Below are 20,632 nucleotides of genomic sequence, written 5' to 3' on the forward strand. Positions count from 1 at the left end.
AAGCATTTTTCTACGGCTGTCCAGGCTTTCCACCTGGCTACCCCTACCCCGGTCAATAGCTCTGCACCCCCCACAGCAACTTGCCCAAGCCTCCCCCTTTTCTCCTTCACCCAAATCCAGACAGCTGATTTTCTGAAAGAGCTGCAAAATCTGGACCCCTACAAATCAGCTGGGCTAGACAATCTGGATCCTCTCTTTCTAAAATGAATTACTGGAGTGGAGTCTTACAGTGGGGAAAAAAGTATTTAGTCAGCCACCAATTGTGCAAGTTCTCCCACTTAAAAAGATGAGAGAGGCCTGTAATTTTCATCATAGGTACACTTCAACTATGACAGACAAAATGCGAGAAAAAAAATCCAGAAAATCACATTGTAGGATTTTTTATGAATTTATTTGCAAATTATGGTGGAAAATAAGTATTTGGTCAATAACAAAAGTCTATCTCAATACTTTGTTATATACCCTTTGTTGGCAATGACACAGGTCAAATGTTTTCTGTAAGTCTTCACAAGGTTTTCACACTGTTGCTGGTATTTTGGCCCATTCCGCCATGCAGATCTCCTCTAGAGCAGTGATGTTTTGGGGCTGTCGCTGGGCAACACGGACTTTCAACTCCCTCCAAAGATTTTCTATGGGGTTGAGATCTGGAGACTGGCTAGGCCACTCCAGGACCTTGAAATGCTTCTTACGAAGCCACTCCTTCGTTGCCCGGGTGGTGTGTTTGGGATCATTGTCATGCTGAAAGACCCAGCCACGTTTCATCTTCAATGCCCTTGCTGATGGAAAGAGGTTTTCACTCAAAATCTCATGATACATGGCCCCATTCATTCTTTCTTTTACACGGATCAGTCGTCCTGGTCCCTTTGCAGAAAAACAGCCCCAAAGCATGATGTTTCCACCCCCATGCTTCACAGTAGGTATGGTGTTCTTTGGATGCAACTCAGCATTCTTTGTCCTCCAAACACGACGAGTTGAGTTTTTACCAAAAACTTATATTTTGGTTTCATCTGACCATATGACATTCTCCCAATCCTCTTCTGGATCATCCAAATGCTCTCTAGCAAACTTCAGATGGGCCTGGACATGTACTGGCTTAAGCAGGGGGACACGTCTGGTACTGCAGGATTTGAGTCCCTGGCGGCGTAGTGTGTTACTGATGGTAGGCTTTGTTACTTTGGTCCCAGCTCTCTGCAGGTCATTCACTAGGTCCCCCCGTGTGTTTCTGGGATTTTTGCTCACCGTTCTTGTGATCATTTTGACCCCATGGGGTGAGATCTTGCGTGGAGCCCCAGATCAAGGGAGATTATCAGTGGTCTTGTATGTCTTCCATTTCATAATAATTGCTCCCACAGTTGATTTCTTCAAACCAAGCTGCTTACCTATTGCAGATTCAGTCTTCCCAGCCTGGTGCAGGTCTACAATTTTGTTTCTGGTGTCATTTGACAGCTCTTTGGTCTTGGTCATAGTGGAGTTTGGAGTGTGACTGTTTGAGGTTGTGGACAGGTGTCTTTTATACTGATAACAAGTTCAAACAGGTGCCATTAATACAGGTAATGAGTGGAGGACAGAGGAGCCTCTTAAAGAAGAAGTTACAGGTCTGTGAGAGCCAGAAATCTTGCTTGTTTGTAGGTGACCAAATACTTATTTTCCACCATAATTTGCAAATAAATTCATAAAAAATGTATTTTCTTCATTTTGTCTGTCATAGTTGACGTGTACCTATGATGAAAATTACAGGCCTCTCTCATCTTTTTAAGTGGGAGAACTTGCACAATTGGTGGCTGACTAAATACTTTTTCCCCCCACTGTATATCTCCCTCACTAACTTTAAGCGTCAGCTGTCAGAGCAGCTTACCAAACATTGCCCCTGTTCACAGCCCATCTGTAAATAGCCTACCCAACTACCTCATCCCCATATTGTTATTGTTTTTTCTCTCCTTTGCACCCCAGTATCTCTACTTGCACATTCATCTTCTGCACATCTATCACTCCAGTGTTGAATTGCTAAATTGTAATTATTTCGCCACTATGCCAGGTCACAGTTGTAAATGAGAACTTGTTCTCAATTGGACTACCTGATTAAATAAAGGTGAAATAGAAAAACGGTAAAAGCTGCAAATGTCGGCTCAGTCGGAAATGATCTTTACATTTTAACGTGGCTCTTCCGCGATACTTTGGTGATACGGATTTAATCTAGCCCCCCATCTAGCGGTCCCTCCTTGTCTGTAGACTGCTTGCCAGCCTAAGGAAACAAACAAAAATTAAATTTTGTGATTTGGGTGAACTATCCCTTTAACCCTGTCAATCACACAAATCTTGCATTGAGTTCTGAGAGAGAAATTACTTCTTTACCACAAAACCTAGAGAAGGGCCAAAGGATGTGTGTGGATTCAACATACCTGCAGATGTTCAAATCTAGAACGACGGTGTCCACAGCTGTGCCAGGGATGGTCTTTGCTCTGTAGGTTTTTTGGGCACTCTGTGATAAATACACACACAGAGAGAGAGAAATGCGTCATATGACCTCCCCCATAGAGAAACTGTGAAGTCATGGGGTAGAAGCTGTTTTGTGGGGTTATGTTATTGTAACGGCAGATGCTTGAGAATGTTTCAGCAGACAGCGTCATTTATACTTCCTTCATACTGCATTGGTGGGCAAAAATACATCCAACTTTGAGGAAAAGGCTTGTTTTTGGAAGCAGGGAAGCAAACAGTAGTCTAGTCTTTGGTCTGTCTTTGGTAGACAGATGTGGCAAAGTCTGTTGCAAGTTGTAAGTGTAGGACAGTAGTGGCCATATAACATTTTAGCTACATTGGTGGGGCATTGTAGCTCTACAATGTAAAGTACTTTGAAACCTAGTGAAATAAAAATACTGTATCATGTAAATGCAATTCATGATCATTATCTTTCAGGTGTCTTGTATGATTACATTGAATTGATGAGTGTGCCCATCCAAAGTCAAATAGTTATGTATGGACTAGCTTGTTATTGCTTGTGTGGGAATGCTGTGTGGCAATATACTGTATGCCAAGAAAAATCTGTCAAATCCATTTGATTCATTATTGAGAATACGTTTCACTATGACCTGCCCTGCCTTTACACTGTAGTGCATTGAGACAACAATAACTGATTTTTTCACATGCAATACATAGACATAGGCAAGCGTGTGCTAATTATTGACACATATCTACAGGCTTCTGAGGGCTAAGCTGTTGCCTTAATTCAAATGCAATGATACACCATTTTAAAGTGACTTTTACTAGCCTGTAGAACAACCACAAGTTTCATCACAGTGAAAATAACTCAAATCAAATCAAATTTTATTGGTCACATACACATGGTTAGCAGATGTTATTGTGAGTGTAGTGAAATGCTTGTAAACTTCAGCTGTACTTGTAGTGGTTGAGAGTCACTTAAACTCGGCACCCAGAACAGAATCTCGCCGTCTAATATTTAAATGTTAAAGTCTGTCACAAGAGACTAAAAGTCACTCTAACCAAAGGTTGGGCATACAGTAGAAGTTACCTTGGCGAACCTCTGTCTATTACACAGTGCCAACAAAACACCAGGTCAAAGCAGGAACATCATCCCGGTAAGAAATACAGACAATTTAACTCAGCCACAACCAATCGCAAGCACAATTCACCACCTCAATACACAGTATATGGACTTCAGTCTAAACTGCCCCCAAAAGCCATGAAAGTCTTCGGAAAAAGTACTTGGCTTGGAGAGAAAGAGAGAGAGCGTGAGAGACTAAGGAAATGGGTAGCAGGAATGTGGAATTACAACTATTTTTGATTCCTGTCCAGTAACTATTTACATTGCAGTCAACCGTCTGTGACATCAGAAGGCAGACTTTATAAATGAATGGACAGAGGCAGGCAGTTTGCTAACACACAGCATTAATGGCATCACAGCTTTCTTGAGGAGATAGAGCGAGAGAGAACTGGCTAACCCCTGAAGATGGACCGAAGAGATGCTACGCTCCTTGGTTCCCTGCTGTTGTGTATCATCACTCAGGTGAGGGTTGACAAGCTCAAGAATTTCCTTAAGAATTCAAGTTGTCAAACATCTTTCATTTGTCAAAGTAAGCTTGTGATATTTTGGGGAAGAAATGGAATTTAATGTTTGAGGGACGTCATGGGATGATGAACTTGTTTGCAACATACTGTATGCACTTGTTTTTGGTAAGTGAATAGTATATGGTGGTTCACAAACTGATACTAAACGTTATCAATACAAATAAAAAAACATCCATATACACTATCAGTGGAGGCTCCTCAGAGGAAGAAGGGGAGGACCATTCTCCTCAGTGAATTTCAGTAAAATAAAAATAGTGAAACAATGAAAAAGTTATCCTTTTAGATAAAACTATACTAAATATATTCACGTCACCAAATAAATGATTAAAACACACTGTTTTTCAATGTAGCTCTACAGTAGCCTCAACAGCACTCTCTGGGGTAGCACCATGGTGTTGCCGGGGTACAGCTAGTTTCTGTCCTCCTCTGGGTACATTGACTTCAATACAAAACCGAGGAGGCACATGGGGCTCACCCCATACCTTAGACTTGCACAGTAATTATGACAACTTCCGGAGGACATCCTCCAAACTATCAGAGCTCTTGCAGCATGAACTGACATGTTATCCACCCAAACAAAGGATCAGAGAATGAATTTAGCACTGAAAGCATAAGCTACAGCTAGTTAGCACTGCAGTGCATAAATTGTGGTGAGTAGTTGACTCAAAGAGAGAGAAAGACAGAAGCAAGAGAGAGAGAGAGAGAGAAAGCTAGCTATATTTTGTTGTATTTTTTTCACTTTCACTTACTTAGCTAGTGAATGCAGCTAGCTAGTTTAGCCTACTCAAACATCCGGCTCCAAACGAAAGGGATGCTATGTTAGCTAGCTGGCTATGGCTAATCAACTTTAGAAACTCTTCCAAGTCAAGGTAAGCTTTTGGTTTTATTAATTTATTGCCACCAGGGCCCGAAGGTGTAACTGCTAAACTGCTTGCTGACTATACACTGTACTGCATGACTGAAGCGGGTTTACTAATGCCTTAGTTGTAGTAGCTATGTTGACTATGACGTTAGTTAATATGGTGACAATGATGCAGGTTGTGTGTAGTGGTTAGCGGTTATGGTATGAAAGTTTGGCTTGGAAAGGTTTCTTCGCCTGGTCACAGACAGCTGTTGTGTTGTGCACTGAAGTCCACAAGCGAATGGAAAAGGTGAGAGGAGGACAGCGCGTAAATGCGAGAAGGAATTATACAATGAACAAAGTGATCATGCTGTTTTTATGTGTGCTGCTATGAAAGTGAACTGTATTTGTGGGTGATCAGGGGTGTATTTATTCCACCAATTCAGTTGAAAAAACATTTCTTAAACGGAAGCAAATAGAAAGAAACGGGGATAAACAGACATGAATTTGTCCAATCGAAACTCTTGTTTGCAACTGCTGGACTAATGATTACACCCTAGATCAGTTATATGCAGGCAAGAGTGTGCAAGGTGGTATTGAATGTGTCACTGTCTGTCACCTTGATTACAAAAACATTTCTGTAGACCTGTGCACCTGCGCTGTAAACTTTCATTCGTAGGCTAAGTTGTCGCAACCTCATGATGGGTAAAGTATCATGTACCTTAGTAGCCTAAACCTGTCGATGTTACATTGAGCTGGGTGAATGGAATATGAAGGACAGTCATCCAATATAATTAAGGCCATGCTCATAAAAAAATAACTGTTCTCCCTCATCTTAAACGGCACCGAACACCACTGATACACATCAATTATACACCAATATATACATCAATATTCACATCAATACACTAAAAGCAAACACAATCATAGAAAACAAACACATTTTTCTGTAAAAAGGTCCTCAATCAGCCTTTAGAATTGCCCTAGAGGCACCAATTCAACCAATTTTAGAGAGCGCTGGAGATTACAAGTATGGTGCAAAAAAATTAAAGCACATTTACATAAATCACTGGAGATTGAAGGGATTTCCGGAGTTAGCCATCCCTGAGACCGGGTCTAGTATCTTGTACGTCGATTAGCTAACAATAAGATAAGGTAAGGTGGAAGTTTATACAGGAGGGCTTTAAAAACATAAAGAGTGCAATGCGTTTGCACTGCAGGAGGGCAGTATTTTACCAGAATTGTCACAGCAAAATAATCGCATCAACAGGATTTGAATGTTTAGTCCATAGTGTTGCTTGATTGGTGGTTAGGCTATTAGCTGAACAAAATTCGGCTACATGAAAAAAGTGCAATAATATTACTATAACTGTGTTTGTTAGTGCTGGGTTTCAGTGAATGTATTTAAATCACAAAGCTTATCTGCATTTCCTGCAGTGAAAAAAAGTGATCAAATTAAGATTCAACACAAATTTAAGTGATGCTATGAATGACCAGCATACGGTTTTTCTGCGTAATATGTGTGCAATATATCCTGTATGATTTACATTTACATTTACATTGAAGTCATTTAGCAGACCCTCTTATGATGTTCATGGTTAAAAAATTCCAGGTTAGAGGATTCCCTTGCAGCTTATTCCCTGCTGATTCCGGAATACCTCCAATTGGGATTTTGGGAAGCTGTAAGGATTTTAACCCTACAGGTTAAACAAACAAGTACAGTAACATTTATAGTACAGTCACAGACAAAAAAGCCGTAACCCCTACAGTCAACAAAAGGCTACCGGTGAAAACTGCAGTCTCACACATATTTTATCCACAAACGCTACTGCAGTTAATCATCCTACTGTCAACCCACATGTGTTAGGTGTGCTGCCAGCTATGCGGGGGCCCGTGTCACAACTGCCCCTGGCCCGCACCACGCTGCCCTCTGGGGGTGCCCACGGTGTTGGATGGGTGCCGCTGCTGCCAGGTGTGCGCCAGACAGGAGGGCGAAGACTGCACGGAGAGGTTTGTGTGTGACAGCCAGCAGGGCCTGCAGTGTGACTACAGCGCCAGCTACCCCGGTGGTCCTGGAGAGTGTGTCAGTGAGTACAGCGCTACCCTGTTAAACTGGTCCCAGGTCTGTTTGTGCTGTCTTGCCAACTGTGAGATATATCTGTTTGTGGTATCTTGCCAACTGTAAGATCCAACTACAAGACAACAAGGCAGTACAGTTGGCAAGACAGCGCAAACAGATCTGGGACCAGGCAACTACTTTGCCGGGTACAAATACTGTACAAAGCCTCAAAGCATTTCCATTATGTGATCATGATAATGATAATGATAATAAGAACTCAAATGGAATGAGATGTAAGAGTGTATCCCAGTTTTCAAGCACAGCAAATCTTTGACTAAGATGAATGTTGAATGTTATTTTTCATAGCCATAAAAAGTAGGAAAAGAGCCAAGTACTTAAGTTATTTAGGATTGGGAACGGCAGCCATGGGTAATAATCCCACAATATCCAGTTGGATACAACAAGTATTGCGACATTGATGTTAATAAAGGGCAGCCATGAGAAGTGTTCAAAAAAGTAAAAAAATGTATGCACTCACTAATGTAAGTCTCTCTGGATAAGTGTCTGCTAAATGACTCAAATGTCATTTTTGTACACGTCTTCTCCCTAGATTTGACACCACATACAGTGTCAAGAACATGTATGTGGACCCTTTGGAAATACCTGGATTTCTGCATAAATTGGTCATAAAATTTGATCTGAGCTTCATCTAGGTCACAACAACAGACAAACATAGTGTGTTTAAATTAATAACACACAAACAATTATACGTTTTCATGTCTTTATTGAACACACTGTGTAAACATTCACAGTGCAGGGTGGAAAAAGTATGTGAACCCTTGGATTTAATAACTGGTTGAGCCCCCATTGGCAGCAATAACCTCAACCAAACGTTTTCAGTAGTTGCGGATAAGACCTGCACAACAGTCAGGAGGAATTTTGGACCATTCCTCTTTACAAAACCGTTTCAGTTCAGCAATATTCTTGGGATGTCTGGTGTGAACTGCTCTCTTGAGGTCATGCCTGTCACGCCCTGACCAGGTGAACTCTTCTATTTTGGTCAGGGTGTGGCATTTCTATAGTTTATTTTCTATGTTTTGGTATAGCCTTGCTTTGGGGCGTATTTCTATGTTGGGTTATGTCGATTCCCAATCAGAGACAGCTGTCGCTAGTTGCCTCTGATTGGGGAATCATATTTAAGTTCCTTTTCCCCCCACGATGTTTGTGGGTTGTTGTCTCTTTTTGTTGGAACAGTAACGATACGTTTATGCTCTGTTTTGACTGTGTTATTTCAGTCTGTAATAAATAACATGTGTTCGCTCCCAGCTGCGCCTTGGTCCACTTCTTCCTTCCTGCACGACGATCGTTACAGAACAACCCACCAAACCAGGACCAAGCAGCAGAGGAACGAAGAGGAAGGATGGACATGGGCCGAGTTAAGGAGGAGCATTTCCAGGGCGATGGAAGAGTTTAGGGAGACCGAGAGGCATCCCCAATAATTTTTTAGGGGGGGGCACAAGGGCTGTTTGACGGGGCAGGAGCTGCCCGCCAGTCAACAGTCGTCGGAGCTGCCCGCCAGTCAACAGTCGTCGGAGCTGCCCGCCAGTCAACAGTCGTCGGAGCTGCCCGCCAGTCAACAGTCGTCGGAGCTGCCCGTCAGTCAACAGTCGCCGGAGTGGTCAGACTGCGCTGAACTGCCGGAGTGGCCAGACTGCGCTGAACTGCCGGAGTGGCCAGACTGCGCTGAACTGCCGGAGTGGCCAGACTGCGCTGAACTGCCGGAGTGGCCAGACTGCGCTGAACTGCCGGAGTGGCCAGACTGCCCTGAACTGCCGGAGTGGCCAGACTGCCCTGAACTGCCGGAGTGGCCAGACTGCCCTGAACTGCCGGAGTGGCCAGACTGCCCAGACTGTCCCGAGCTGCCAGGCGTCCCCAGTCCAGTCCGGCCCGACCCTGCTCCCCGCACCAGGTTAGTGGTGCGTGTCCACAGTCCTGTCCGGCCCATCCCTGCTCCCCACACCAGGTTAGTGGTGCGTGTCCCCAGTCCTGTCCGGCCCATTCCTGCTCCCCGCACCAGGTTAGTGGTGCGTGTCCACAGTCCTGTCCGGCCCATCCCGGCTCCCCGCACCAAGCCGGTGGTGCGTGTCCCCAGTCCAGTCCGGCCCGTCCCTGCTCCCCGCACCAGGTTGGTGGTGCGTGTCCCCAGGCCAGTCCGGCCCGTCCCCGCTCCCCGCACCAGGTTGGTGGTGCGTGTCCCCGGTCCTGTCCGGCCCGTCCCTGTCCCCCGCACCAGGCCCACGGCGCGTGTCCACAGTCCGGCACGGCCTGTGTCCGGTCCACCGGTGACCAGTCCTGTTCCGGTCGGCGGCTCCGCTCCGGAGCCTGAGCATGCCGCTACACCGTGGTCCAGTCCGGGCCAGAGGGGTAGGGCTAGGGTGGAGGCAGGGGGAGAAACACGCCCGGGGCCAGAGCCTCCACCGAGGGTGAGGCGCCCACCCGGGTCCCCCCCCAATAGACTTTAGGTTGGTGCGCCGGGAGTACGCACCGTTGGAGGGGGGGTACTGTCACGCCCTGACCAGGTGAACTCTTCTATTTTGGTCAGGGTGTGGCATTTCTATAGTTTATTTTCTATGTTTTGGTATAGCCTTGCTTTGGGGCGTATTTCTATGTTGGGTTATGTCGATTCCCAATCAGAGACAGCTGTCGCTAGTTGCCTCTGATTGGGGAATCATATTTAAGTTCCTTTTCCCCCCACGATGTTTGTGGGTTGTTGTCTCTTTTTGTTGGAGCAGTAACGATACGTTTATGCTCTGTTTTGACCGTGTTATTTCAGTCTGTAATAAATAACATGTGTTCGCTCCCAGCTGCGCCTTGGTCCACTTCTTCCTTCCTGCACGATGATCGTTACAATGCCACAGCATCTCAATCGGGTTGAGGTCAGGACTCTTTCTGGGCCACTCCAGAAGGCATATTTTCTTCTGTTGAAGCCATTCTGTTGTTGATTTACTTCTGCGTTTTGGGTGTTTGTCCTGTTGCATCACCCAACTTCTGTTGAGCTTCAATTGGAGGACAGATGGCCTAACATTCTCTTGCAAAATGTCTTGATAAACTTGGGAATTCATTTTTCCGCCGATGATAGCAAGCTGTCCAGGCGCTGAGGCAGCAAAGCAGCCCCCAACCATGATGCTCCCTCCACCATACTTTACAGTTGGGATGTTGGTTTTGATGTTGGTGTGCTGTGCCTTTTTTTATCCACACATAGTGTTGTGTGTTCCTTCCAAACAACTCAACTGCAGTTTCGTCTGTCCACAGAATATTGGTGCACTTTTGCAAACTTCAGACGTCCAGCAATGTTTTTTGGGGACAGCAGTGGCTTCTTCCGTGGTGTCCTCCCATGAATACCATTCTCGTAAAATTCAGTGTTTTACGTATCGTAGACTAGTCAACAGAGATGTTAGCATGTTCCAGAGATTTCTGTAAGTCTTTAGCTGACACTCTAGGATTCTTCTTAATGTCATTGAGCATTCTGCGCTGTGCTCTTGCAGTCATCTTTGCAGGATGACCACTCCTAGGGAGAGTAGCAACAGTGCTGAACTTTCTCCATTTATAGACAATTTGTCTTACCGTGGAGTGATGACCATCAAGGCTTTTAGAAATACTTTTGAAACCCTTTCCAGCTTTATGCAAGTCGACAAGTCTTAATCTTAGGTCTTCTGAAATCTATTTTGTTCGAGGCATGGTTCACATCAGGCAATGCTTCATGTGAATAGCAAACAAAACATTTGTTTTTTATAGGGCAAGGCAGCTCTAACCAACATCTCCAATCTCGTCTCATTGATTGGACTCCAGGTTAGCTGACTCCTGACTCCAATTAGCTTTTGGAGAAGTCATTAGCCTAGGGGTTCACATACTTTTTCCAACCTACACTGTGAATATTTAAATGATGTATTCCATATAGAGAAGAAAAATACAATAATGTGTGTTATTAGTTTAAGCACACTATATTTGTCTATTGTTGTGACTTAGATGAAGATCAGAAGAAATTTCATGACCGATTCATGTAGATATCCAGGTAATTCCAAAGGGTTCACATACGTTTTCTTGCCACTGTATGTTGACTCAAGCAAAAATTAAAGCAGAACGCACCAGTGACTCGGTCAATAAAAAAGTGTTCAGATGAAACAGATGCTAAGCTACAAGACTGTTTTGCTAGCACAGACTGGAATATGTTCCGTGATTCTTCCTATGGCATTGAGGAGTACACCACATCAGTAATTTGCTTCATCAATAAGTGCATCGATGACGTCGTCCCCACAGTGACCGTACGTACATACCCCAACCAGAAGCCATGGATTACAGGCAACATCCGCACTGGGCTAAAGGCTAGAGCTGCCACTTTCAAAGAGCGGCACTCTAACCCGGAAGCTTATAAGAAATCCTGCTATGCCCTTCGACGAATCATCAAACAGGCAAAGTGTCAATACAGGACTAAGATCGAATCGTACAACACCAGCTCCAACGCTCGTCGGATGTGGCAGGGCTTGCAAACCAGTACATACTACAAAGGGAAGCACAGCCAGGAGCTGCCCAGTGACACGAGCCTACCAGATGAGCTAAACTACTTCTATTTTCGCTTTGAGGCAAATAACACTGAAACATGCATGAGAGCACCAGCTGTTCCGGATGACTGTGTGATCACACTCTCCGTACCCGATTTGAGTAAGACCTTTAAACAGGTCCACATTCACAAGGCTGCAGGGCCAGACGGATTACCAGGACTTGTACTGCGAACATGCGCTGACCAACTGGCAAGTGTCTTCACTGACATTTTCAACCTCTCCCTGTCCGAGTCTGTAATACCAACATGTTTTAAGCAGACCACCATCCCTGTGCCCAAGAACACTAAGGTAGCTATGAAGTGCTTTGAAAGGCTGGTCATGGCTCACATCAACACCATTATCCCAGAAACCCTAGACCCACTACAATTTGCATACCGCCCTAACAGATCCACAGATGATGCAATCTCTATTGCACTCCACACTGCCCTTTCCCACCTGGACAAGAGGAACACCTATCTGAGAATACTATTCATTGACTACAGTGCAGCGTTCAACACCATAGTGCCCTCAAAGCTCATCAATAAGCTAAGGACCCTGGGTCTAAACACCTCACTCTGCAACTGGATCCAGGACTTCCTGACCGGCCGCCCCCAGGTGGTAAGGGTAGGTAACAACACATCCGCCATGCTGATCCTCAACACAGGGGCCCCTCAGGGGTGCATGCTCAGTCCCCTCCTGTACTCCCTGTTCACTCATGACTGCACTGCCAGGCACAACTCCAACACCATCATTAAGTTCGCCAATGACACAACAGTGGTAGGCCTGATCACCGACAATGTCGAGACAGCCTATATGGAGGAGGTCAGAGACCTGGCCGTGTGGTGCCAGGACAACAACCTCTCCCTCAACGTGATCAAGACAAAGGAGATGATTGTAGACTACAGGAAAAGGAGGACCGAGCACGCCCCCATTCTCATCGACGGGGCTGTAGTGGAGAAGGTTGAGAGCTTTAAGTTCCTTGGTGTCCACATCACCAACAAACTATCATGGTCCAAGCACACCAAGACAGTTGTGAAGAGGGCACAATAAAACCTATTCCCCCTCAGGAGACAGGAGAAAGGAGAAAGATTTGGCATGGGTCCTCAGTCCTCGATGGTGCAGTTCTACAGCTGCACCATCGAGAGCATCCTGACTGGTTGCATCACTGCCCAGGGTGCCTGCTCATCTGCGTGAACGTGCCTTAGGCATGCTGCAAGGAGGCATGAGGATTGCAGATGTAATGCAATGTCCGTACTGTGAGATGCCTAAGACAGGGTTACAGGGAGACAAGACGGACAGCTGATCGTCCTCGCAGTGGCAGACCCTGTGTAACAACACCTACACAGGATCGGTACATCCGAACATCACACCTGTGGGACAGGTACAGGATGGCAACAACTGCCCGAGATACACCAGGAACACACAATCCCTCCATCAGTGCTCAGACTGTCCACAATAGGCTGAGAGAGGCTGGACTGAGGGATTGTAGGCCTGTTGTAAGGCAGGTCCTCATCAGACATTACTGGCAACAGCGTCGCCTATGGGCACAAACCCACCGTTGCTGGACCAGACAGGACTGGAAAAAGTGCTCTTCACTGACGAGACGCGGTTTTGTCTTACCAGGGGTAATGGTCGGATTCGTGTTTATCGTCGAAGGAATGAGCATTACACCGAGGCCTGTACTCTGGAGCCGGATCACTTTGGAGGTGGAGGGTCCGTCATGGTTTGGGGCGGTGTGTCACAGCATCATTGGACTGAGCTTGTTGTCATTGCAGGCAATCTCAACGCTGTGTGTTACAGGGAAGACATCCTCCTCCCTCATGTGGTACCCTTCCTGCAGGCTCATCCTGACATGACCCTCCAGCATGACAATGCCACCAGCCATGCTGATCGTTCTGTGCGTGATTTCCTGCAAGACAGGAATGTCAGTGTTCTGCCATGGCCAGTGAAGAGCCCGGATCTCAATCCCATTGAACACGTCTGGGACCTATTGGATCGGAGGGTGAGGGCTAGGGCCATTCCCCTCAGAAATGTCTGGGAACTTGCAGGTGCCTTGGTGGAAGAGCAGCAAGAACTGTGAAATCTGGTGCAGTCCATGAGGAGGAGATGCACTGCAGTACTTAATGTAGCTGGTGGCCACACCAGATACTGACTGTTACTGACCCACCCTTTGTTCAGGGACACATTATTCCATTTATGTTAGTCACATGTCTGTGGAACTTGTTCAGTTTATGTCTCCGTTGTTGAATCTTGTTATGTTCATACAAATATTTACACATGTTAAGTTTGCCGAAAATAAACGCAGTTGACAGTGAGAGGACGTTTCTTTTTTTTAACTGATCAAAGTTCACTCTCTCACTTCCCCATCTGTCTCCCCATCTATTCCTCTCTCTGTGACCAGGCCAGAACATGCTGGGATGTGAACTGAACGGCATGCACTTCGAGGAGGGCCAGACATTCCAGCCGTCGTGTGCACAGCTGTGCCACTGCCTGGGTGGTGGGGTGACCTGTGTGCCACTGTGCAGCGATGACCTACAGGTTCCTGCCGCAGCCAACTGCCCCAACCCTCAGCTAGTGCGCCAGCCTGGGAGGTGCTGCAGGGAGTGGGTCTGTGAAAGCCTGGACAACAACATTTACCCAGACACTATGGCTGCAGGTACAGTACTCGATAGGCAAAAATATGAAAATAATACTTTGATTAGGAAGGATTAATAGTAATAATTTATTACATTTGTAAATCGCTTATCATTTTACAAGAATAATCTCAAAGTGAATAAAGTAAAAAGATAAAATGGAGAAATAGTAAAAAACTAAAAATTATATAATTCGGAAAGTATTCAGACCCCTTGACTTTTTAAAAAATGTATAAAATAGTTTTTTTCCCTCATCAGTTTAATCACAATACCCCATAAGGACAAAGCAGGATTAGAAGGATTACTTTATCGAATCCCAGGTATTCCTTAAAGAGGTGGGGTTTCAGGTGTCTCCGGAAGGTGGTGATTGACTCCGCTGTCCTGGCGTCGTGAGGGAGCTTGTTCCACCATTGGGGTGCCAGAGCAGCGAACAGTTTTGACTGGGCTGAGCGGGAACTGTGCTTCCGCAGAGGTAGGGAGGCGAGCAGGCCAGAGGTGGATGAATGCAGTGCCCTTCTTTGGGTGTAGGGACTGATCAGAGCCTGAAGGTACGGAGGTGCCGTTCCCCTCACAGCTCCGTAGGCAAGCACCATGGTCTTGTAGCAGATGCGAGCTTCAACTGGAAGCCAGTGGAGTGTGCGGAGGAGCGGGGTGACGTGAGAAAACTTGGGAAGGTTGAACACCAGATGGGCTGCGGCGTTCTGGATGAGTTGTAAGGGTTTAATGGCACAGGCAGGGAGCCCAGCCAGCAGCGAGTTGCAGTAACCCAGACGGGAGATGACAAGTGCCTGGATTAGGACCTGCGCCGCATCCTGTGTAAGGCAGGGTCGTACTCTGCGAATGTTGTATAGCATGAACCTACAGGATCGGGTCACCGCCTTGATGTTAGCGGAGAACGACAGGGTGTTGTCCAGGGTCACGCCAAGGCTCTTAGCACTCTGGGAGGAGGACACAATGGAGTTATCAACCGTGATGGCGAGATCATGGAATGGGCAGTCCTTCCCCGGGAGGAAGAGCAGCTCCGTCTTGCCAAGGTTCAGCTTGAGGTGGTGATCCGTCATCCACACTGATATGTCTGCCAGACATGCAGAGATGCGATTCGCCACCTGGTTATCAGAAGGGGGAAAGGAGAAGATTAATTGTGTGTCATCTGCGTAGCAATGATAGGAGAGACCATGTGAGGATATGACAGAGCCAAGTGACTTGGTGTATAGTGAGAATAGGAGAGGGCCTAGAACTGAGCCCTGGGGGACACCAGTGGTGAGAGCACGTGGTGCGGAGACGGATTCTAGCCACGCCACCTGGTAGGAGCGACCTGTCAGGTAGGACGCAATCCAAGAGTGAGCTGCGCCGGAGATGCCCAACTCGGAGAGGGTGGAGAGGAGGATCTGATGGTTCACAGTATCAAAGGCAGCAGATAGGGCTAGAAGGATGAGAGCAGAGGAGAGAGAGTTAGCTTTAGCAGTGTGGAGAGCCTCCATGACACAGAGAAGAGCAGTCTCAGTTGAATGACCAGTCTTGAAACCTGACTGATTTGGATCAAGAAGGTCATTCTGAGAGAGATAGCAAGAGAGCTGGTCAAGGACAGCACGCTCAAGAGTTTTGGAGAGAAAATAAAGAAGGGATACTGGTCTGTAGTTGTTGACATCGGAGGGATCGAGTGTAGGTTTTTTTTGTTGTTGTAGGATTCAGGAGGGAGGAGAAGGTGGCAAAGAGCTTGCTAGGGTTAGAGGCAGATGCTTGGAATTTAGAGTGGTAGAAAGTGGCTTTAGCAGCAGAAACAGAGGAAGAAAATGTAGAGAGGAGGGAGTGAAAAGATGCCAGGTCCGCAGGGAGGCTAGTTTTCCTCCATTTCCGCTCGGCTGCCCGGAGCCCTGTTCTGTGAGCTCGCAATGAGTCGTCAAGCCACGGAGCAGGAGGGGAGGACCGAGCCGGCCGGGAGGATAGGGGACATAGAGAGTCAAAGGATGCAGAAAGGGAGGAGAGGAGGGTTGAGGAGGCAGAATCAGGAGATTGGTTGGAGAAGAATTGAGCATAGGGAAGAGGGGCCAGATGGAAGCCAATCCTCAGTAAAAAGCACAACAGCCTGGTTGGATTTTGCCAATAGGCACCTAAAGGACTCTCAGACCATGAGAAATAAGATTCTCTGGTCTGATGAAACCAAGATGGAACTCTTTGGCCTGAATGCCAAGCTTCAGGCCAGGAGGACACCTGGCACCATCCCTACGGTGAAGCATGGTGGTGGCAGCATCATGCGGTGGGGATGTTTTTCAGCAGGAGGGACTGGGAGACTAGTCAGGATTGAGGGAAAGATGAATGGAGCAATGTACAGAGAGATCTTTGATGAAAACCTGCCTCAGAGCGCTCAGGACCTCAGACTGGGGCGAAGGTTCACCTTCCAACAGGACAACGGGACTTAGCACACATCCAAGACAATGCAGGAGTGGTTTCGGGACAAGTCTCTGAATTTTCTTGAGTGGCCCAGGCAGAGCCCGGACTTGAACCCGATCTAATAACTCTGGAGAGACCTGAAAATAGCTGAGAGGATCTGCAGAGAAGAATGAGAAAACTCCCCAAATACAGGAGTGCCAGGCTTGTAATGTCATACCCAAGAAGGCTCAAGGCTGTAATCACTGCCAAAGGTACTTTGACAAAGTACTGAGTATAGGGTCTGAATACTTATGTAAATGTGATATTTCTGTTTTTTTATTTTATTTTATAAATTTGCAAAAATTTCTAAAAACCTGTTTTTGCTTTGTCATTATGGGATATTGTGTGTTGATGCGGGAAAAAAGGATTTAATCAATTTCAGAATAAGACTGTAACGTAACAAAATGTGGAAAAAGTCAAGGGGTCTGAATATTTTCCAAAGGCACTGTATATATGAAATTTGTCCTGAAAACGCGAAATGTCTTGCAATGTGAGATCGGGTTGCCAAAATGTGCAATCAGGTTCCAAGATGCTGGGCTCATTCACTCATGACAATTGCGACATTCCCTCGACATTGTGGCGTCCTGTAAATCATAATTTGGTTCAATTATGACTTATAGGACACAACAACCTTGAGGGTTAAGTCGTGGCATAACGTTTTGAATGTCTCACACGGGAATGCCTCACTCCCTTGCAAGCAACTCTTCTACAACTCTGCTGTCCTCGCATGGACAAATTCCACAACGCCTCCCAACTGCATACTGTAACTACCTTGTACAAACATTTTGAAAAGAAACCTAAAGCTGGTGATCAGGCTGAACTTTACATTGTCTGTGCATTTTGTTTACAAGAACAATATTTTTGAAGAACTTTACAGGTTGTCAAAATATATATTTTTTTGCATCTACAGTTAATCTGCAGGAGACATTTAAAATAAAGTGGTCCCAATATAAATATTTATTTTTCTTTCATTTTCTTTTACATTTCTTTTAAATACTTAAAGGGATACTTTGGGATTTTGGCAATGATGCCTTTTATCTACTTCCCCAGAGAGCTGAACTCATGGATACCATTTTTAAGTTGATGTGTCCAGTATGGTAGTTTCACGATCCAATGCAAACTAGCATTAGCGCAATGACTGGAAGTCTATTGGTATCTGCTAGCATGCCAGTCATTGCGCTAATGCTAGTTAGCATTGGCTCTTGAAACTACCTTTAACATCCTTCATACTGGACACATAAAAATGGTATCTACAAATTCATCTGACTCTGGGTAAGTGGATAAATGACATAATTGCCAAAATGTAGAATTTGGAGTTACAGATCACAGTAACAAAATAGAGAATCTCTTGGATCCCTTGGTCAAAATGTTGAAAATATGTATCAACAACTTGGCGTGACGTTAAAGTCTTGAAGTAACTTAGGTGCTGCAGTGCGATTTACTGCTTGTTTGCCAGGATAAAACATCTTCAAGTGCACAACACAGAGGAATTTGGATGTATCACTGATCTTTAATAAGCTTTACCTATCGGCCTCACAGCCTTCGTCAGAGCTTTGACGAAGATCAGTGACACTATTAAGAGCAGTGTGCGGTTTCCTTTTCCCCTCAACTATTTCCTTTTTGACAAAAGGCTGCAGTTTAATTGAACCTGCATGGCAGTGTTTAAACAGTAGCATTCAGAGGGCAAAAAAACATAATGGAATCATTTTTTTAATACTATTAATAACAGGTAGACTATTGTTTTGGAGTAACCCTTTAATTGAAGCACTCATTATACCTTCATAAAATACCAGCTTTATGAATGTTACAGTATCATTAAAAAAAAGTTCTTAATAACAATGTTCTTAACACATGTTATGAATTGTTTCATAAAGGTGTTATGAATGCCTTATGTACGGATACCCCCTTCAAGTAAAGTGTTACCCTTTTTTGTAGCTAACCTGTTGATGCTTCAACGGAAGACACGTGTGTGCAAGGAGTAGTCACATCATACAAATAGGCAGGATGTATTGAATCCAGAAGTCACATATATTTAAGCATTTAAAACCACAATATTCATATTTAATGGACAAGAAATGTACATAACATTTCCTTTGTGTGTAATAGCATAGCCATATCAATATCCTCACATAACGAACCCAATGAGTATACAAATGGACTAACAGCATCACATTGCCCTTGTCTTTCAACACTACCCAGTGGAGAGACCACTAGAGAGGGAGAGGGTGCGTCAGGGATTTCGTGGTGATGGTGGTGGGGCTCAGTCTCCAGGCCAGGGCCTGAATTCCAACTGCATTGAGCAGAGCACAGACTGGAGCCCCTGCTCCAGCAGCTGTGGCCCAGGTGTCTCCACCCGCAGCTCAAACAAGAACTGGGCCTGCCGCCCGCAGACCCAAACCAGACTGTGCCAAGTCAGGCCATGCCAGGCCACTGCCGTGCCTCGCAGCAGGTCGCATGTGGTGAGTGGGAGCAGCGCTCTCCGCCTTTCTTTACCTCAAACACTTTGCAAATACTCTTACTGCTGTCTGGCCATATTGTTTTCGAGGTTAGTTGAGGTAGAATGGATTGCCACTTGAGGTGGGTGGACAGTTTGGCCATTAGAAATGTTTTGCTTTCATTCTTGTACCTCACTTTTTGGCAAATGGGATGAATTACTTGATATAATTTACATTGTACCTTTACTTAGATACAGCATTGACCATAAATGTGTGCCATCAGAAGAACTGCATTATGAAGAATTGTATTGAGAGTTGTCAAAATGTCCTAATATTTCAATGTCCATGTAGATCAACTAAAAGTTGAAGTAAGAGATAATTTAAAATCATTCAATGTTTTTAATTGAAGTCCACTGTTATGTGTATTGCAGGGAACGGGTGCCTGCGATAGCAGCTTCAGGTCTCCCGTGCCCATTCATCTGGAGCACCAGGGCTGTTTGAGCATGTGGGCCTACAGGTTCCGGTTCTGTGGCCTGCAGTGTCTGGAAGGCCGCTGCTGCAGCCCCTACCGCACCAGGACCGTCAGCATGGCCTTCCGCTGCCCCCAGGGCAGGATGATCCACCAGCAGGTGATGATGATTGAGTCCTGCTCCTGCCACCACTACAATTGTCCCCAGTCCCCATTCACAGCCTACAGGAGAGCCATTCCCTGGCTTTAGAGTATAGGACCATGGAGAGTGAAATAGCCCCAAAGCCAGAGATGGGCAGGCCCTGTCAGTGAAGATACTGGACAATGACATACGAATAGGAATCGGGTAGGGTAGGATTCAATCAAACTTGCACTGTGGGAAAAAGCACATGGTTCCTGCGCTGTTGAAAAAGCACCATTAGTTTAACACAGTAAATATAGTCAAATGCTTTGCATTGATTAGAATATGTGTAAAAACAGTGTTAACAATTTTCTGCAGTGCAGGTTTGATTGAATTTCATCCTCTATTTGATTTTGAATATTGATTAGGGCCATTTAATTTAAATGAATACCTCCATCATCAAGATTCTTAGAAAAGGTGTGTGTGTGTGAGAGAGGGAGAACGAGAGAGAGAAAAAGAGGAAGAGAGAGAGAGAGAGGATGAGTGACTAGTTGATTGATTGATGCATGGTGGTGGATGGAGGTGGAGGCCTATTGCGGCCGTTTCGGTTACCTCAAAGTAAATATGGAACTGAATGTACAGTAGGTAGTTACTGTAAGTAAGAATAGGTTGGTGTCAACTCCAAGTGACCTTCATGTGCAAGCTTAGCTGTCAGTCATCATTTCAGTAAACTGTAAGTATTAGGTTATCAGTCAGATAATTTTTTTCAGTAATATTGTTATTATGCTATTGTCACGTCCTGGCCAGTATATAAGGTTAATTGTTTTGTAGTTTGGTCAGGGCGTGACAGAGGGTATTTGTTTTATGTGGTTCGGGGTGGTGTGTTTGTGTAAAGGGTGTTTGATTTAGTATGTCCGGGTTTTGGTTTATGTCTAGGTAGTTCTATGTGGAATCTAGTGTGTG

The 20,632-nt window shown here is 45.3% G+C and overlaps 1 protein-coding gene across 1 annotated transcript; it reads left to right on the forward strand.

Annotated features, from left to right (window-relative positions):
• Nucleotides 1-3,907: 3,907 nt before the first annotated feature.
• LOC115207111 (WNT1-inducible-signaling pathway protein 2-like) lies at nucleotides 3,908-20,331 on the forward strand. The gene is made up of 5 exons (XM_029774107.1): nucleotides 3,908-4,021; nucleotides 6,792-7,011; nucleotides 13,983-14,237; nucleotides 18,844-19,103; nucleotides 19,511-20,331. Exons 1-5 carry the CDS (start codon nucleotides 3,965-3,967, stop codon nucleotides 19,796-19,798), a joined length of 1,080 nt encoding a protein of 359 aa, XP_029629967.1. The 5' UTR covers nucleotides 3,908-3,964; the 3' UTR covers nucleotides 19,799-20,331.
• Nucleotides 20,332-20,632: the final 301 nt, after the last annotated feature.

The sequence above is a fragment of the Salmo trutta genome, chromosome 14 (assembly GCF_901001165.1).
Source record: "Salmo trutta chromosome 14, fSalTru1.1, whole genome shotgun sequence".
Classification (NCBI taxonomy): Eukaryota; Metazoa; Chordata; class Actinopteri; order Salmoniformes; family Salmonidae; genus Salmo; species Salmo trutta.